The sequence below is a fragment of the Vulpes vulpes genome, chromosome 14 (genome assembly GCF_048418805.1).
Source record: "Vulpes vulpes isolate BD-2025 chromosome 14, VulVul3, whole genome shotgun sequence".
NCBI classification, from domain to species: Eukaryota; Metazoa; Chordata; class Mammalia; order Carnivora; family Canidae; genus Vulpes; species Vulpes vulpes.
In genome coordinates, this window is record NC_132793.1 from 110,202,456 (window position 1) to 110,221,477 (window position 19,022).

General features: G+C 61.6%; 2 protein-coding genes across 2 annotated transcripts in view; one reads left to right on the forward strand and one right to left on the reverse strand.

Annotated features, from left to right (window-relative positions):
- POLN (DNA polymerase nu) overlaps positions 1-3,865 on the forward strand; it is a 158,130-nt gene extending 154,265 nt beyond the window's left edge. The window contains exons 24-26 of the mRNA XM_025998872.2: positions 873-940; positions 2,744-2,805; positions 3,484-3,865. Of these exons, the coding sequence (XP_025854657.2) occupies positions 873-940; positions 2,744-2,805; positions 3,484-3,669 (316 nt within the window). The 3' untranslated portion in view covers positions 3,670-3,865. The remainder of the gene's footprint in view (positions 1-872; positions 941-2,743; positions 2,806-3,483) is intronic.
- A 1,755-nt stretch (positions 3,866-5,620) lies between these two features.
- Positions 5,621-15,251, reverse strand: NAT8L (N-acetyltransferase 8 like). Its single transcript, XM_026002288.2, has 3 exons — positions 14,657-15,251; positions 13,182-13,346; positions 5,621-10,738 (listed from the first exon to the last, which is right to left on the reverse strand). The coding sequence occupies exons 1-3, from the start codon at positions 15,030-15,032 to the stop codon at positions 10,371-10,373; spliced, it is 909 nt and encodes a 302-aa protein (XP_025858073.2). The 5' UTR covers positions 15,033-15,251; the 3' UTR covers positions 5,621-10,370.
- Positions 15,252-19,022: the final 3,771 nt, after the last annotated feature.

Below are 19,022 nucleotides of genomic sequence, written 5' to 3' on the forward strand. Positions count from 1 at the left end.
TCCTCTGCCCTGAGAGAGGGGCTGGCACCAGGTCCATGGCCACAGCCCATGGCAGCCGTCATCTGCCCAAACCACAAAAATCAACCCAGATCCCACGTTGGACAGAACACATGAAGTCTGGTGTGGGCCGGCCAATCCAACTACAGCCATGTTCTGTGCAGCCAACATGGAGCTACTGGGGTGTCCCCCCATGCACCATTCCCTCCTTGTGCACACATTTGCACCTGCTAGCCCCAGTCACTGGAGCCTAAGCCCTCCAGAGACCCCTGACCCTTGGCACCTTGTCCTCACACCTCTTCCCACCTTCCCACTGGCCTCATCTACCACAGCCATCCTCCAGGGTTACCTGAAGAGTCTTAGATGAAGGGTCACCCATTGGAGGGCCTATGATGGAATCCATGCGGCTCAGCCCCTAGGCCCAAAGCTGGAGAGGGGAAAGGAAGGTCTCAGGGGCAGCATTGCTTAGGTAGGGGCTGCAGGAAGGTACCCAGATAGAAGGCGGCCTCCCTGCCAGGACCCACGAGCAGCCACTTTCTAAGATTGGTGGCCTCAACTCCAGGAAGAAGTTTATGTCCAGACCTGGCTGGGGGTCCAGGTGCCCCCTATCATGGGAGCCAAAGGCAGGGGCAAGGGGAGCTGGGGTCACTTCTAACCTGTGCTTCCCTCTTCTCATGAGACTATCCTGGTGACAGTCAGGTGACCCCAGGCACTAGGGATCCTCTTGGATCTTCTCACTCCCCACCAAGGCACACCCTCTAGAGCACCCTATGCCACAACCTTCTATGGCACCCCATGTGTCCCCATTGCTATGCAAAGCATGGAACCCAGATACCACATCTCAGGGTGACTACCTCCCCCACTGTGTCTTCCAGGCTGGTCGCCCAAATTCATGATGAGCTGCTATTTGAGGTGGAAGATTCACAGATTCCAGAGTTTGCAGGTGAGCCTGGGTGGCACAAAACGGCTTTTTTTTTTTTTTTTTTTTTAATGTATTATAGTCACAGAGAGAGAGAGAGAGAGAGAGAGGCAGAGACACAGGCAGAGGGAGAAGCAGGCTCCATGCACCGGGAGCCCGATGTGGGATTCGATCCTGGGTCTCCAGGATCACGCCCTGGGCCAAAGGCAGGCGCTAAACCGCTGCACCACCCAGGGATCCCGCAAAAACGGCTTTTATTTCACGGAGGGCTAATGCAGCTCCCCTGTGTCTGGCTGGTGCCTGCCTCTTGCAGGAATTCAAGGCCACTTCCCTGCCCCATAGTGAGTGGACATGCCCTATCCTGGCCAGCAGCCCTCAGGGACATCAAATGCTCCATTGTGGGGTCTGCCTCAGCATCAGGGCTCCTAGATGATGGGGACTCCCATTCTGGACTTGCTGGCCTTATGGCCCTCGGTCCTAGAGTGAGGACTCCATCCTACAGAGGGGATTCCAACCTATATGGGGTTGCCATCCTACAGAGAAGACCCCATTCTAGAGAGAGGATCCCACTCTACAGAGGGGACTCCGTCCCACAGAGAGAACCCCATCCTACAGAAGGGACGCCATACTACAATAGGGACTCTAACCTATAGAGAGACTCCATCCTAAATGAGGATTTCATCCTTAGTGGGATTGCCATCCTATAGAGGGGACTCCATCCTACAGAGGCAATTCCATCCTCGGGTGGAGTGGTTCCCTTCACAGCAGGTATTTGTCCAGTAGAGTGAGGGGCAGCAAGGTCCTGCCTTCTGCCCTTTAGAAGCACCTGGACACCCCTGAAGCCTCCCAGAATGGCCACGGCCCCTCTGCAGGGCTCCTGGTCCACACATCAGGCCAGAGGGGCTGGGGCCATGCAGCCCTTCCAGTGACCCTACAACCCTACACCACAGCCTCTGCACCAGCTTTCTGGCCTTCTGCTGCTGCTCTCTGCACAGCACAGAGAAGGAAACGAGACCGTGTTGCTCAGGTGCATGGCCCTAGGGTAGCTGTGTCCCATTCTAGGCACCTGGAGACCCATTCCCCAGGGTATTGGCTAGCTCACCCCGAAACCAGAGAGGGGAGAACAAGGCAGCACCCACCCATTCATGGGATCTGTCACAATCTTTGTATTGAGCATTGCAGATAACTTAATAGGATAGAATGAAATATTTATTGATCAAAGGGCAAAAGAGTTCAGAGCACAAAGTCTGAGAAACATGGAACCAGCTGACCCTCCCCTACCCAGGCTGCCCTTTTCTTAGGGCTCAAGAACAACTGTCCCATGGTGACTGAGGCCGCATAGCAAGATCAACCCACTGGCACCACAGAGCTGCCCTTCCGGGCTTTACCCTGACATGCGAGTCCCCAGATATATGAGGACTGTGGTGGGGAGCGTGGGTCCTCCTGCCCCGGCTGCTCCAGCCAGGGTGGCCCTGTGCTCCCTCCTTTTCCCAGCCCCAGAGCCTCTGGACAGAGCTGGAAGCCCTAGCATGGCGCCCACCCCCAGCCCCACCTGACCAAGGCCCCACTGGCAGCAGAGAAACTTGCTCCCCGGGAACCATGGTTGGTGCAGTTAAGGTGCCTTCAGGCCTATGCTAGGGATGTGGCCAGTGGGAGATGGAACCAGCCCCAGAGTAATGTGGGGGCTGCACACCCAGCAATGCAGCTGATCCTGTGGACTCGAAAGATAACTCGGGAGCAGGGGGACCAGGGCAGGGCATTCCTGTGGTCCCACCTCTGCCCAGGTGGCTCAGGCCTATCCCTCTCCCTCCTTTACCTTTGTTCCAGCTCTTGTCAGGGGCACCATGGAGTCCCTGCAATACGTGAGGGCCTTGGGGCTACAGCTGCAGGTGAGAGGGGAAGGGGCTTCTCCAAGTTGGCCACTTCCAGCTAGAGCCACCCAGAAGGGGGAGGGGAGTCCATCTCCCAAGGGGCAGGAAAGTGGGGATGCAGGGCATGGCTCCAGACTGCCTACAGCCCCAGAGTCCCCAGACTGCTGCCCTCCCCCACCTGCCCTAGGGTCCCTGCAGGCCCCGCAGGCCCTGCAGTCCCCACCCCACCTGTAGTCCCGCAGGTGGCAGGCAGCACCCATCCTCCCTGTCAAGAGAGAGCTGTTGAGCCTGGGCCAGGGGCCTTGGCAAGGTCCTGCTCAGGGCTAGGGTCCCTGAGAGGGCTCTCCAGGTCCCCTTCTGGCCCCTTTTTGGATCAAAACCTGCTGACCCCCTAGGGAGCAGGGCCCTGAGGTGGCAAGCACAGGTCAGGCACTCTGCCTGTCCCAGCCCCGGCAGGCCTGCTCCCTGGCGCAGAGGCCCTGGCAGGTCAGGTGTGGTGCTCAGCCAAGGTTGAGGTATTATGACTCGGGGCAGATGTGGGGTGAGCCCGTCTGCCTGTCACTGCCAGAGCATGTGTGCATCCATCCATGGCAGTGCGCTGTGGGCAAGGTGGGCACAAGTCCGCCTGCATGTGGGCCGGGGAGGGCCAGGAAGGGCTAGCCCGGGCCTGGGACTCACCTGGGCTGCTGCCCACAGGTGCCCCTGAAGGTGAGCCTGAGTGCCGGCCCCTCGTGGGGACACCTGGTGCCGCTGGAGAAGGTCCCAGGCCCTTGGCCCAGTCCACCTCTCACTGAGTCTCCAAGCAACCACCCAGCCACCGCCAGCCCCCTAGTCAGCACCTACCCCCGGTGCACGCATTTTTCGCCTTCATTTTGTCTGTAGCCCCAGGCAACAGTGGGAGGAAGAGAACTGGTTTCCACCAGCCCATTGTGTGGCCTTCCCCAAGGTCAGCCCTGGGAGCTTTGTACTTACTGGCTCCCCACCTCCCCCCACCCCCACCCCCGCCAAAGCAGGACGTAGAGAGGGCCACATCCACCCCCTGGCTTGTCCCTTGCAGTAAAAGCCTTATTCAAAGCCAGCCGAGTTTCTGTCCAAATGAATTCTTCCCGCGGTAGGAGATGCCATGTCCACGGCTCTGATCCACTCAACCAGAGCCAGGACAGAGCGCCTGAAACAGGAGTGGCCCGACCTGGCCCAGAGCAGGCGCTCCCAGCCCTGCCACCCTGGAGACTGCAGTGGGTTCCTCCAGTGGGTGAGTTCCTTAGTGGGTGCCCAAGGAGCTGCCAGCAGCCTGGAGGCCCTCCCCACTGGCTCCCTGAGCTTCTCGAAGCTGAGGTCCTGCCCCTTCGTCCCAGCCTCCCCACCCCCATGGCAGCGGTGAGCTTCAGAGAGCACACAGCAGGGCAGGCATTGGGTCTGTGCTCACAGCCGAAGCCTCCCAAGGCCAGGGGTGCCTGTGTGCCGGTGTTTGCATCTTCATTGGGGCCCCCCTGCCTGCGCACTAGCCTCCTGGCCAGCCAGCGACCAGTCCCTGGAAGCCAGCCAGCCCCCCTGACTCTCCTCTCAAAGTGGTTCTCTCAGAACCCCAGTGCCAAGAGCCCAGATCATGCACCTCGACAACGTCACAGCCCACTGTGAGGGCCACCATGGTGCCCCCTTGCACCGTGGAGAAACAGAGGCACAGAAAGCTCACAGCACTGTACAAGCCCACTTGGGTAGTAAGTGCACCAGGTGGGACTGCACCTCCGTTCTGCTGCCTCCCTGTTCCCACCCCTGCCAACAGGGTCCTGTCCAGGCCATCCTGGCACCCCCAGGGTCTCCCCTCCCTCTTGCTTCCCTGTCTGGATGCTAGGTGCACCCTCCAAGTGGGATACCAACAGGTGCCCAGATGCAGCCCTGGGTCCACACATGCCAGAGCCGCCCACCCATGTCCACAGTGATGGTTCTACTCACCACCGCCTTTGCTGAGCCTGCTTTTCTGGGTGATGTTGGCAGTCAGTTTACTGTGCTCAGGCCAACTTTTCTCATGGCTTCAAGATATTGTCATTGTTTTCATGAGGTGTACAAGGATCTGACCTTATACTGGCCAGGCCTGACCACGGTATAATAGAACATTCCAGAATCTGGAGCGCTGGTGGAGAACTGCTGGGCCAGCTGCAGGTGTGTGTTGTGTGTCCTGTCCCTATGTGCATGGCCTGTCTTCATGCTGTCACCTCAGGCTGGGCTTCACACAGTGTCTCACTCGAAAGAAATGATTGGCCTCAGGCTGATGTCTGAATACACCTTGTGCCCCCCAGGCCAGGGAGGGTCAGAGCGTGCTGCCCGCAAAAGCTGGTTCCTCAGGCTTCCAGACCACAGACACTGGTTTCAACTTAGCGAATTCTGGAGCCTGCCCAAAGCCCTCCCTGCAGCAGGGGGGCCAATCCTGGAAAGGGACAGGAGGAGCCGAGGCCATTCCTCCCATGAAAGGAAGGCCCTCTGCAGTGAGCTGTCCAGGGCTGGACGTGGGCACCTCACTGTCCCCAAGCTGCCCCTTCACCCGACTCCTCAGACTGGACCCATGTCCTCCTCCCCCCTTACAGACACCAGGAAGGAGGTAGGCCTGATACCATTGTGGGGCCCCACACTTCACCCTACCCCTCAGAGGTGCCAAGTGGACAGGTGGGGCCCCAGCCTGCGGTGGGGCCCCAGCCAGCATGGGGACAGCAGCCTCAGCGACACAGGTCACCCCAGCACCTGCCCCAGCCCCCAAGGAATCCAGCATCTCCAGGAAAGCTGCTCTTCCTGGCCAAGTTCCAGGAGGGGGGCGCTTCAAGAAAGTACAGGAGCCCAATTCTGTCAACTCTGGTTTTATTGAAAAACAGCAGCACTGGGGGCCGTGCAGGTGGAAGGGCCACAGCACCCCCACCCTCCCGCTGCTCACACCCCACAGGATGCCTGGGACCCCACCCAACCCCTGGCCCTGCAGCCCATTTCCCTTGCCCCTGCGGGGCCCTTTCCAGGGCTGTTTCAGTACATCCTAGGGTCTCAGGACCATTGCCATGGTTGTGGGTTCATAAACAGTGAGCCACAGAAGTGACACCGGCCACCAATCTGGACTCTGCTCGCCCGGAGACAGCATCCACAGCAGCCGTGGTCAAACAGCCTAACCAAGGAGACTCTGCCTCTGAGCATCCACCCCTGCCGTCCTCCTACACACCCAGAGACCCAGGCGGAGGCTCCCTGGGTCTCACAGCCCTGTCCCCCAGACAGAGGAGGTGGCCTTATGTTCGAGGTCTGCTGGGGCCGGGGGCAGGCCTGGGATGAGGCCGCCCACAAGGACCCTGCATCTTGGCATGGGGCTTAGGGCTGGCCTCTCCGGACTGGAGCAGGAGGTCTTCGGCCACCAGGTTCCCCCGTCACCACGCACTTGCACGTGTGTGCACATAGGCACAGGTGTGTGTGGGCGCGTGCATGTGTGTGTGTACACGTGCATGGGCAGCGTACACACATAGACACACATACATACACGTGTGTGCACACACATAGGCAGGCACACACACAAACACACCCCTTCCTCAAAATGGCTAATTATTGCTGTTAAAAGAAAAATGCATCCAACAATGGCAGGTTGGGGCTCCTCCTCCTCCTCCCCAGGCCCTGGGCTGCCCCACTCACACCACCGTTGGACACACATCATCGGCACCAGAGAGCAAGCATTCCAGGATCTGCCCCGCAGCCAGCCCAGAACACAAGCCCCAAAAGCCTCAGCTGCAGGACCACCAGCATGGGAGTGCAGGCCGAGGCCAAGACAGACTCACAGAAGCAGCTTCACACACAGATCAGTGCCACCCATCTGGCTGGGGAGGGGTGGTGGGCTTCCCCTCAGGCTCAGAGGCCACCGTCCAGCCAGTCCCTGGACACTGACAGGAGGGTAGCTCCCTGGATGCTGCTCGGCCCTGGCCCTGGCTCAGCAAGGGCCAAGGCTCAAGGCCACATATGCCAGCCACCGCCAGGGCAGGCAGGGGCAGGCAGGGGCCAGCATTCACCTGCCAGCATGACTCCTTGGGGCCCGAAGAGCCTCCCAAGTACTTAAGACTCCCAAGGAAACTCTGAGGAGCATCCCCCAGCCTGGACCCTCTTAGGGCCTTCTCAGAGGAAGGATGCTCAGGGCAGGATGAGAGCTGCCCAGGGACCTCGTGGCCTCAGCCCACTTGACTCCTAACTCAAGCCTTCTCCCAGGGCCAACCCTCCACTTCCTGGAGGCAGGCTGGCCCCATCTCTCTGCCCCATCCACCCAAGGGCAGCAACAGGAGGCCAGGCTAGACATGGGTCCAGGTGAAAGGTGAGCAGTCACCATGGGCCTCTATATGGCTCTGTACACGCAGACGACTCGCTCTGACCACCACCCTCAGGGACCAGCTCTCTGCAGACCCCATACCTGGGCATTGGGAGCTGTCTCAGGGACAACCCACCAGCCACATGCTAGGACTCTGGTGGCACTGGACCATCCGGAGGTGCTAGAACCCTCAGCTGCCCTGTGTCCCACTGCCAGGAGCTGCCCATTGGGTTTGCGTTCCAGGCTCATCTAATGAAGACGCTCTGGAACACTCCATCTCCTGATTTCCAGGCCAAAACTAGAGGCTTCCAAAAGTCCTGGGAGCCCTATCTCCTGAGCATGCCTGGGGGCTGGCTTTCCCTGGGCCTTGGCCTCAGCCACCAGGGGCAGCCCAGGGGGCCAGCAGAGAGGGGTCGGGTCCCAGGGCCTGACAACGCAGGGAGCTGCCCAGACACATCACTGAGCAGAACCCCAGGGGTGCTTCACAGAGGTAGAAGTAGTAACATCAGAATTTCTACAAATGTATAAAATTCACATGTCAGTGCACGTTTGTGGAGGAGTTAGCTCCCAGGCTAGAGGGACATGCCCAGCCAGGGATGGGCATCTCCCACTGGTGTGCCAGCCTCTGGCCCAGGGGAAGGATGGGAGATCTGCTCCCCTGTGATCCTCAGGGGCCCGTATAGCTGCACACCGGCCAGGCAAGGGCCCTGTCCCACGTACAGGGTACACCTGGCTGGTGAGCACACAAGAGTCCCTGGCCACTTCAGTGGTGGGGCAGCAGGGCTCCAGACACATGGCCACCCTGTCACACTCCTCCTGGCCTCTCTCCTAAGTCTTGGCAGCAACAAAAGGGCAGTAAAGAAAGGTGCAGAATCCAGCCAGTGTCACTACCCTCTGTCACTAGTCCAGCCATCCAACTGGGGGAGACGCTGCAGCCCACCCAGCCCATACCCTACATGGACCCCAGCAGGACAGGAGAGGGCCATACATCCCGGGGAGCAGCCCTGGTGACATGCTTTGGTCCATGTCCAGCAGACACTGGCCGCTCCGGAGCCCCAGGCTCTGCCACACCCCCAGTGGGCTCCAACGGCCCCCACCCATGTGTCCCACACCAGGGACCAGGGGCTCCAAAGGCACAGGATCAACAGAAGCCGGTGGTGTCCCCAAGCTACCACTGACAAGACACAGCCCACTGTGCTGACCCTGCGCAGCCCCTACCTGCCCCTCCTGCCCAGCCAGGCCTCAGGCCAGCCACAGCCCCCGCAGTCCCCACACCGACTAAGGCCGCCCCGAGCCGAAACCAAACCAAACAAAAAGAGGAAAAAGGCACAACTGTTTGTTTTCCATTTTGCTAAAACACTTTACGTCTGTCTGTATAATCCAGATTAACAAAATCTGAGAGCTGCAAGAAAATAGGGTGCCGATTTCTGTACAGTCTACAAAACTCCTGTCCCCAAGCAGGGACGGGACGCCACCAGGGAGAAATGTACAGGGGAGAGTGGGGGCTATACAATGTTCTGCAAATATCCCGACTGCTGACAGCACAAAAGGCCCCTCGGCAAACTGGGCTTATTTCACTCATCTGCTCGTTTCCCAAGTGCCTTTTCAAGAACATCCCCTCCGCATCCCGTATGTGGGACCCAGACCCATGGCCCACCATGCCTCCTCCCTCTCGGCTCCCAAAACAGAGGGGCCTCTGTGGGCATTTACGGCCTTCCTACCACTGTAGCTGGGCCCAGGACTCCAAGCTGGACCTGTGGGCACTGCCAACCCTCCTGTCCCCCCACTGTCCAGGCCACCCTACACCTGCCAGCTGCCTCCAACCTCAGGAAGGAGAGGCTGGGGGCACAGCCAGGCCACCCCTACCCCCAAGCCAAAGTAGACAGCACTCATCCCTCCCAAAGGCAGCAGGGAATCTGCTGCTACCCCTGGCCTCAGTCGCACAAGTCAAGGCTGGACAAGGGCTCCCCAGAGCCTCCTCACAACCCAGGAATGCTCTTTTGGGGGAAAGAATGCTAAATCAGGGTCTCCCTCCAGATCTCAAAATCTGAAACCTTCCACCCACCCAGCCACCCGCCCCCACCAAACTGGGCCAGAAATAGTGCATATTCTAGACCACACAGGTATGTGTGTATGTGTGTGTATGTTAAGGTATAAACTACCATTTTGTCCCAAGAATTAAAGTCATGCAGAGTGCTATTCTGTCTAAATAACTTATTAAAAAATAGGTCGGTTTCAGGCTGGGAGAAGCTGTGGGCTCAGTGGTGTTGGCAGCGGCCTGGCTTAGTACGATTCACAGGGCAGAGCCCATCAGCCGCTAGGCAGAGTGGTCCTCGGGGAGGTCTGGGAGAGGCCACCATCATCTAGCTGGCACTGGGGACAGGCGACTGCATGACTGTCTCCCCTCTGCTCTCCTGTAGGACCCTGACCAGGCTGTGCAACAGGTTGCTACGGGAACCACACCTGGGTGATGATGCCAATCAGCAAAGCCGGGGCAGAGGAGGGACAGAGACCAAAAGGAAAGAAACATGACTCAATGTCAAAGCAAAGCTGGGCCGGGCGGAGCAAGGGATGGTGAGAGACAGGCAAGCCCTCCAGAGAGCAGGTGGGCTGCCAGGGCTAGCTCTAGCTCAGGCTAGCTCCAAGGCCGGGCAGGGGGTGCTCACCAGTCTAGGCCCAGTCTGAGCGGGCAGCAGGGCAGGAGGCTGTGGGCATGCGGCATGCTGCAGCCAGGCCATGTCCTCAGCATGCACGGAGCAAAGCGGGGCCCATGGCCAGCTCGGTGCCCCATGGGGCAGTAGCTGGCCAGCCCAGCAGGCCACACCTCCTGGGGACTGACAGCTGAGCCATTGCCTGGCTGGCGGCCAGGGGTCTGCTGGGCAGGGGCCGTGGTGCAGAGGTTCTGTGCTTGGTGGGCCAGGCTAGGCCTACCCCGACGGCGTTGGGCTGGAGGAGGCCCCTCGAGCAGGCTGAGCAGCTGAATGGGCACGTGGTGGTCCATGCTGTCACTCTTCAGGACGCAGCCCCAGCAGGCTGGGGAGGGCGAGGGGCCGTGGCTGCAAACAATCTAGCCCCCAAAGTGTCACAGATGAGTAACAGCCCCACACCCCCTGGAGAACCAGCCAGAGAACCGCGTGATGTTGAAAAGGAAAAACCCAACACAAACGCCAAGGTGAGCGTCTGAAAGCGGGTCTGGGCGGTGGGCAGGCGGGCACAGGCGGATGGGGCGGCCAGGGCGGCAGGTGGGCGGGCGGGTGGGCAGTGGTCACTCCTCGCGCAGCTGCAGGCGGTAGCGGTGGTAGCGGACCTGGAAGAAGAGGCGCTCAGCCAACGACAGGGTCATGCCAGGCAGCACGTAGTGGTCACTTGAGCCCATGTGTCTGAAGCCCAGCGACTCGTAGAGCTTGTGTGCGGCCACCTTGACGGCCGTCGTGCCCAACACCACCGCGGAGTAGTTGTGCACCAGAGCGAACTCCAGCACCTTGCGGCCCAGTGCCTTGGCGATGCCCTTGCCACGGAAACGCGAGTCCACGGACATGCGCAGCAGCTCCACTGTGTTGTCTGCCTCGTGGGCCCGCGCCGCCACGATGCCCACCACGTTGCCATCCAGCACGGCCACCCAGAAGCAGGAGCCTGCAGGGACAAGGCAGTCAGAGCTGCGGCATGACACAGCTGCCCCACCAGAGCCCTCCGAGCAGAAGGCACCAGGCCCAACCTGCCCACTGCCCATGGCAGCCCCAGAGCGGCCCCTGCCCTGGGCCTCAGCTTGGGCAGAGAGGAGCTCTGGGGCCAGAGTCCCTCCCCCAGGGACTAAGAGCTGGGCAGGCCTCAGCCAAACAGACCCCTCCTCTGCCCAGCTACCGCCAGAACTAATACTTGAATGGCCATGGACAAGCCACAGGTGCAGCCTACGTGGCCTGGCTCCCGGCCACTTGGGGCCCACCACAGTGGTCCCTGTGTATCCACAACAGGATGCTGGAGAGAGGTACCATGAGGGTACCTCCGGAAGGACCCCTACAATGGGGACTCAAAGATGGGCCAGGGCAGCAGGACCTGCCTGGGAGCCATGTCCCCAGGGGCCTCAGATCTCAGAAGCCTCTGGCTCGGTCAACCATGCCAGGAACTGCTGAGCCTGGGAGCCCCATGGCCTGCCTGGATCAGGACCACCACATACCTCCCACTGACCTTGGCCTCTCCTGGGCTGAAGCCCAGTGGCCAGGCCAGCCATCCCATCCCCACCAACGGCCTGGACCAATCACAGCCCCATGAGAGGCAGAAAGAGGAAAAGCAGGGCAAAGGGGGATGAGAGAAGAGAGAGAGAAAACACAGGAAAGGAGGTCTGCAGGCATGAGCCACAAGGAGAGCCTGCTCTCCGCTGTTGACTGCCAACCCAGAGGCCCAAGGAGGCAGGGGCTGGCCAACAACAGTAACCACTCTGAGGACCCCCACCTGCACTCGCCCTGCCTGTGGCCACGCCAGCCCCCATGGCCATATCTGCCACCAACCACCCCCACCTTCTCTCCTTGAGTAGCAGGTCTCCCCCATAAAGATTCTGCGCCTGACCTTGCCCAGTGACATCACACTACCCCACCCCAAGGGTAGGCCCCCGTCAGCCCATCTGTGTGCCAAGGGAGCCTCCCATCTCCTTCACTGCCATACCCTGAGAAGTGACATGTCGCCAGGGCTCAGGAATGTCTGAGGACCTGCTGCCCTGATGGACCCTCCACCAGCTGACCTGCCCACCACCCAGGGCTTCTGGATCCCCCCAACACCCTGGCCAGACTATCCCCTGAGCATTATGGCACCATCAGTGCGGTCCATCCTCCCTGTCCCCGGGGCACCTTCCTGCAACCTGCCAGACATCCCTGGAGGACAAGCAGCGCCCCCACACTCACACCCAGGGAGACGGTGGCCCCAAAAGAACAGAACCAACAGCACAGCACACTCCCCACCTGAGCCCTCTTCTGCTCCTGCAGCCTGAACCTGGCTGCCAGCTAGGTGGCTCTTACCCCTGTGCTCCCCCTGTCCTGGGCAGAGCTGGGCGACACCACTATCCCATGGAGGACAATAAGCTGAATTCAAGCTTAGAAAAGTGTCAAGGAGAGCCCAAGGTGCCAAAGGCTGGCCAGGCAGCTGCTGGGGTAGGGATGGGGGTGGAGTCAGGGGCAGGGCAGGGCAGGGCCAGCCTGGATGGAGCCAGTGGGCATGGGAACTGGCTGTGCCAAAGCAGGGCACCCTTACTCTGGGATGCCTTGCCTCTCTTGTCCCAGCTGCCCACTGCTGGCACTCACCAGGCTCCTCCTACACCCTCATCAACTATGGAGCCCACAACTGCTCCCTCTCCTCAGCCTGGGAGCCCTCTAGCACCAGCACCAGACCCTCACACCCCAGAGGGCGCAGACAGAGGCTCCCTTCTCTGGCTCAGGACCCAAAGCAAACCATGTGGTCCTGTGACCCAGAATCCAGCCTGCCCCGGGTCAGCATGGAGAAGAGCCCCCAGGGAGCTGCAGACCCCTCTGGACCAGACCCAGTCCCTCCTCCTCGGGAAGGCTGGGGTGGGGGGTGCTGGGTGAGACCCTCTGCGTCACTAAGTGGCCCAGAGGCAGAAGTGAAGGCCTTGCTCAACAGCTTTGCTCTTCTAGCCCTCAGTAACCCCCACCCGAAAGCCTGTTCCCACCTGCGATCCTCTGCACCTACCACACGGGTCCCTGGCACTGCAGGCCAACCCACAATCCAGCATCACAGGCCCAACAAGAGATGAGAAAAACTCAGGGCAAGGGCCTTCTGCCGGCAGCACAGAGCACTGGGACAGCAAGCCGGAGGTCCAGGGTCTGGGTGGATGCTCGGGGGCCTTGCCCCAGCACCCCAGTCCCTGCCCGCCTGCTGTACCCCCAACCCCTGTCCAAGCCCTCAGTGACCTCAGGAGGTTCAGGTCACCAGGGGCACTAGCCAAGCACCACCCTGGGCCTCTGTCCTGAGCTGCTTGGTACTAGGGGGTTCTCCCAGAGGGGGGGCCATGAGGGCAGGAGGAGCAAAGGGTGGGGAGAGAAAAAGGCTGGGGACATGTGGGACTCACCCGGCGGCTTCATGTAGTACTGCTCGATGTCAGCCATGTCCGTGTGCAGAGCGCAGTCCAGGTAGGCCAGGACCACCTTCCGGCTGTAGTAATAGCGCAGGCCCAGCAGCCCTGCCGGCACCAGGCACGTCAGCAGCAGCGAGCGGGTCAGGGCAAAACAGAGCACTGCAGGGAGAGGTGGGAGAGGTGGCCTCAGTGAGCAGGTGGTGAAGCCCCTGGGGTCAGGGACCAGGGACACCCCCCGCAGTCGCTCCAGGCTAAAGGAGCCAGTCGGACCTGGGCGCAGAGGAAAGGCCACACCAACTATGCCCCAGCTGTCTTCCCAGTGGGAGCCATGGGTCAGCCTACCAGCTCCTTCCTCTTCTCCCCAGTGCCAAACTTCCTAAGGTAGGGAGTGCTATTGGGTGACCCAACGTCCCTAAGTTCTGAGCACAGCAGTGCCCCTGGAGGGCAGCAGCAACAAGCCCAGGCAGGCTCCTTGAAGGGGTGGCCCCTGCCCACCACCCATGGGGTCCCCCAGCTGTGGAAAGGTGGCTCCAGGGAGGTGGGGAGCCAAGGAGTTGCTCACACAGGCCCTCCAGGCTGTCAGCCTTGTAAACGCTGGGAGTGGGAGGGGGCCCCTTCTTCCCAAGGCCAGGCCCTCAGGGTTATGGGGCAGGGGGAGTGACAGAGGCAAGCGGGAGATTGCTATCAGATCCATCCAGGCAGCCAGGAGGCAGAGGCGCCTGCGGTGAAAGTCACTTTCCCCGCATGACCTTGGGAGCTTGACAACCCCCAGCCTCAAGCTCCTCATCTGTGGAATGGGAACAGCCACCTTCCTGGGGCCCCGGCAAAGGCCTCCAAGCTCCTGCGGGGGCTGCCCGCCCCCCGTGGCCCCCTTGCTTTGCCTTGTCGGTGCTTACCCTCCCCCGGCACCCGGGGAGCTGGCTGTCTTCCCCTCATAAATTAGCACTTGGAGCCTCCGAGGCAGCCTCCCCCGCCCCGTGGATTATATATAGTTACACGCGCCAGGCGCGGAGCCTCGGCAGCGGGCGCTACCTGCCGCCACCCCGCCCCCACCCGCGATGACCTGGGAAGGGGCCCGCAGAGGCGGGGCCCGCGCAGAAGAGGACGCAGGTGGGGACACCGGCCCTCCCCCCGCCCGCAGCCCCCCGCCCGCAGCCCCCCACCCTCCGCCCCGCTCGTTCCCACGCCCCCACCCGGCGCGCTTTGGCCGGGAGCCCGGATGCCACCGCCGGTGCCACCTCGCCCCAGGCCGCCGCAGAAAGCCGGTGGCGTGCGGGTGCGCGTCGGTGCGCGAGCAAGGGGGTCGGGGGGAGGCGGGGGAGGGGGGGCAAGACGGGCCCCGCTCCCCTCCCGGGCTGAGTCCTGGGCAAGCAGGGGAGCGCGGCCGGGGCGAGCGAGCTGAGGGCGTCCGGTGCGTCGGTGCCCGGCGGGGCGGGCGGGCGCGGACTGCGGCAGGCGGGGGCACTGACCGGCCAGCAGGGCGTAGAGCAGCTGCGTGCGCGGGTGCTGCCGCAGGCCTCGGAAGGCCGTGTTGGGGATGCGCTCCATGATGCCGTCGTAGAAGATGCGGCGCGCCGCCTCCTGCTCGGCCGCGCGGAACTCGCGGATGTACACGCCGCGCCCCCCCGGCGGGCCCGCGCCCCCCGCGCTGCCGCGGGGCTGGGGACCCGGCGCGGGCGGGGGCGCGGGGGGCGCGGCGGCCGGCCCGGGCGCGGCTGGCAGCGGGGGCCACATGGCGCCGGCGGCGGCGAGCAGCGCGTCCTTCTTGGCCCCCGGCAGCGCCTCATGGTCCTCGGCGGCCACGATCTTCGTCTCGCAGACCATGTCGGGAGGCCCACAATGCATGCACCCGGCCGGGCGGCGCAGCGCGGGGACGCGGGCCGGGCTGCGGGCGGGCACAGCCCGGGCCCAGGGCAAGGGCGCGGCGCCCTCGGACCCGCGGCGGCGGCGGCAGCGGTGGCGGCGGCAGCGGCGGCGGCGGCGGCGGCGGCGGCGGCTCAGGGGCGCGGGGCGGAGGCGGCGGGCGGCCGGGGCGCGCGCAGGGAGCTGCGCCGCATTTTGGAGAAGTATTTATAATGCAGCGGCGCCGGTGCAGTCGCGGCGCCCGGGGTCCCGCAGGGTCCTAGCGTCCACTGCATTGGCTGCCGAGGGTCACCATGTGATCTCGGGGGTGGGAGCAAACACCGCCTCCGCGCCCGCCCGATGGCACACTTGGGCGCTGCGCGGCGGCGGGTGCGGGCGGCCAGCGGGCGTGCGCCTGGGCGGGGGCTGGCGCGGGCAGCCCGGGGCACGACGGAGCGGCAGAGCCCCGCGAGGCGACCGAGGTTCCCGGCCCGGAGGGGGTGCCTCCTGCCCGGCCCCTGCACCCCCGCGCCGCCACCCCTCCGCGGGGGCCTGGGAGCTCCCGGTCCCGGGGCCGGGCCGCTGGGGCCCGCGGCGCCGTGTCCTCCTCTTCTTCGGCCTCCGGGCGCAGTCACCGAACCATCTCCATCTCCGTCTCCCGCCCCTTTGTCTGAATGCGACGCCCGGCCTGGCGCCCCTGGGAATCTGCGCCCCGGGCCACCCGGGTTGGACGCGCGGGTATGCGGTCTGGGCGGGCTCTGATGCCCAGGTCGCCCGCAGCCCCCCGCGGCCGCGCGCAGCACGGCAACCTGCCGCTCAGACACCGAATTCCCACAGCGGGTACCGGGGGCGCTGGGCCGGTAGGACCCCTCCCGGCCCGCCCCCGCCCCCGCCCCCGCCGCCCTCCTTGGCCCGCGCATGCGCTCCACGATCTCAGTGCAGGTGCGGGTGAGGGGGGGGGGGATGTTCTTGCTGAGTCTTCCAGGTCCCTGCGAGCCCTGCCGACGCTGCGGGCCAGGGGCGGAGGGTGAAGGTAGGGGACAGGGAATCCCAGATCCCTCCCCTAACACTTTATGAACCCAGCTCCCTGCAGCTTGCAGTGCACCCCTTCCCCGTGATGACCCCGCGGGGCAGCCTGGACCTGAGTTCACCACATCCGCATGGTTAGAGTCGAGACCTAGAGGACCCTCAGCCCCCAGCGAGGCAGCTACGATTATCTAGAGGGGACGACCCCTCGCCAGCGTCACGCCAAGGGATCTGGGCAGAGTGAGAACTCCAGACCCAGGAGCTGAACGGTCTGGTCCGCAGCCAGACCGCCAGTGCAAGGACCGTGGTGGGAGGGGACAGCCAAAGTGGGAAGTCACCCCGCACCGTCTTTCCCAGATGCCAGGATTTGTCTGGGACCTGGCTCTTATCTTCCTGGAGAGGAATGTGAAATCATGGTGAATCTCAAAGGAGCCAACAGATGCATTCAGAAGTCCCTCCATGTGCTCCCTGAGCGCTGCCGGGAGCCCTAACCAGCCACAGTGGACCAGGCTCCAGGGCGTCCTCAGGTTGACCAGGTGGACGGCAGAAGTGTCCTGGCTAAGCCAGGCAGGTCCAGGCAGGAAGAACAGGAATGGAGAGAGGTGGCTGAAGTATCTCCAAGTGTCCAGGGGCTTCAGAGGAAGGGGAGGCATGGCTCTAGATTTGGGGAACACTCTGTTGTTCTGTGACAGAGGCCAGGAGAATGGAGAACCAGGTGGAGGATCCAGGAGCTCCTGGGCAGTGTCCTGATCTCTGACCTCTGACCCCAGACTTAGTGTGAAGAGGTCCCACTGTGCAGAGTGGCCCAGCCCCTAGAGGGTCACCGCTTCTGCTGGCTATTACCCAACCCACCTCCCCCCCAAGACTCTGAGCTCAAAGCTACCCCTCCTCTGGCCCCCAACAGTCAAGCCCACGGGGGAGGGGGAGGACTTGTGCTTCCACCAGCCTGACTTTGGTTGGCCCTGTATCTGCAGAGGTCCCTTCTTCCAGGTGGGCTGACCTCACCTCCATCCCCAAGTCCTTGATGCCCTACCCTGTTCCCCCTTACCGCCCCCCCCCCACCTCAACTGCTGCCTGCCCATGATGGCTTGGCTTGTCCTGGTCTAGAGGGCCCTGGAGAGTGCCAGGAGATGGGAAGGAGACAGCCAGACTCAGCTTAGAAGGGACAAACCTGGACCCCTGGGACAAGATGTTGGAGACCTCAGGACCTGGGCTTTAGCACTTGGAGTGGGGATACCTTTAAAGGGAAGGGAAGTCTGCACAGGCAGCAGGGTCCCAGGCCTGCTGCTGAGCCTGTTTCCTCCCCAGTGACCTGAAGGTGCCCCCCACACCTCCCACGCTCTCTGCCCACATCAGGAATCCATTTCACAGACAAGGAAATCGAGGCTTGTGAATTTGGGGAGATCCCTTCTCCCGGTCCATTCTCCTGTACACCCCTCCAGCTTCTGCTGCTCCGAGTCCCTTCTGCATCTGCACCCAAGATACCTGGGTGGCCCCAACCAGCTGCAATTCCAACCTCTCCCCCACCAGTCCCCACCATCAGAGCTAGGTCTGGGCCCACACAAGAGGGGCGGGACCCTTCCTAGACTCCAAAGGTCAAGTAGGGTGGGTGTCCTGGGCCTCCCCTGCTCAGTGCTGGGAGGGGGCACCAAACACAGGATGGTGCATTAGCAGAAAAGCCCTCACCCCAAGCTGAGGAAGGGACTGTGAGTCCGTCCATTCAGGGACAGACCCATGGTGTCTCCTCCAAGAAGTGGAGAGGGCCAGTTTGTCCCTGCTGCGGGAGAACTGGGGACCGAGACCCAAACTTCACCAGTGGTCAGAGGTACAGGAGTCCTGGGAAGCAACAGAGGTGGGTGGGAGCACTGGAAGAAAGCTAAGGGGTCTCCAGGGAAATGAACCAAAAGACCAGGAGATGGGAAGAAAAAAGAAAAAGACCAGATGGGAAGTCCAGTGTGCAACTGAAGGAGCTGCCCAAAGAGGAAAGAGGAGGGAACAACTATGACATAATAATGATTATTATTATTTCCCCAAGCTAAGGAACTGAGACTCCTGATTAAAGTCTGTCCAGCACTTTGAGTGGACCTTCAATCCCAAGAACGTCCTGGGGGTGGGAGGGAAAGAAGCTCCTGACAGGCGCTAGCTGCCAGCAGCTGGTGGTCTCAGACTGCCTAACCTCCTCACCTGGCATCCCTGACCAGTAACCATCCTTCCCTTCCACCCTCTATCCACCTCTGAAAAGAACAAAGCCCTGTCCTCCTGTGGCTTTCCAATCCAGCAGGGGAGGGGCAGGAAATAAACTAATAAAATAAATCAAATATCTAACATCCCTTAGGGACAAACAAACAAAAAGCAAGGTAGGATAGATAAAGAACTAAAGAGTGAAGCAGGTCATGGAGGAGGCCAAGTAGGCAAATCCATGGAGAGGTGACAGCCTCTCCATGGATGCAAAGGCCCCAAGGTAGGAGGGGCTGTGAATTGAACATGCCAGCAAAAGATATTTTCAGACAGGCCAACTCAGAAAGTTTAATTACCACACTGTTTTCTAGGAAGATACTTGAAGTCATGCAGCATAGAGAGGATGACAAGAGGTCTAGGAAACAGTGACTCCACACCAGAAGAGTGAAAGATGGGCAGTGGATGTAGGAGAACCCAGCTAGTAGGGAGCAGGAGGACCAGGGTCTGGCAGGGAGCATAGAGATGACTTGAAGGTAAGGATGTGATAAAGACAGAAAGTGTGGGAACATAAAGGCAAACATCAAGTCCAGGAAAAACTAAAGCTGTCCAAAAGTTAATGGATTCCCAATTCACTGCTTAGCCAAGAATCATATTTACACATATAGTCATGAGACACTCTTGACTAAACCTCCCTACAGATGAGCAGGAAGGCGATATCACAGCTCTAGGACAGAACCTGCATGCCATCAGCCTCCTGGATCCTCCACCTGCCACTCCAGGCCTTGTCTT

Excerpts from the sequence above, each read along its gene's own strand:
- NAT8L (XM_026002288.2), bottom strand. The coding sequence starts at position 15,032 with ATGCATTGTGGGCCTCCCGACATGGTCTGCGAGACGAAGATCGTGGCC. Across the intron at positions 13,347-14,656 it reads GCTCTACGCCCTGCTGGCCG|TGCTCTGTTTTGCCCTGACC; the intron begins GTCAGTGCCCCC and ends CTCTCCCTGCAG. Across the intron at positions 10,739-13,181 it reads GTACTACATGAAGCCGCCGG|GCTCCTGCTTCTGGGTGGCC; the intron begins GTGAGTCCCACA and ends TTGTCCCTGCAG.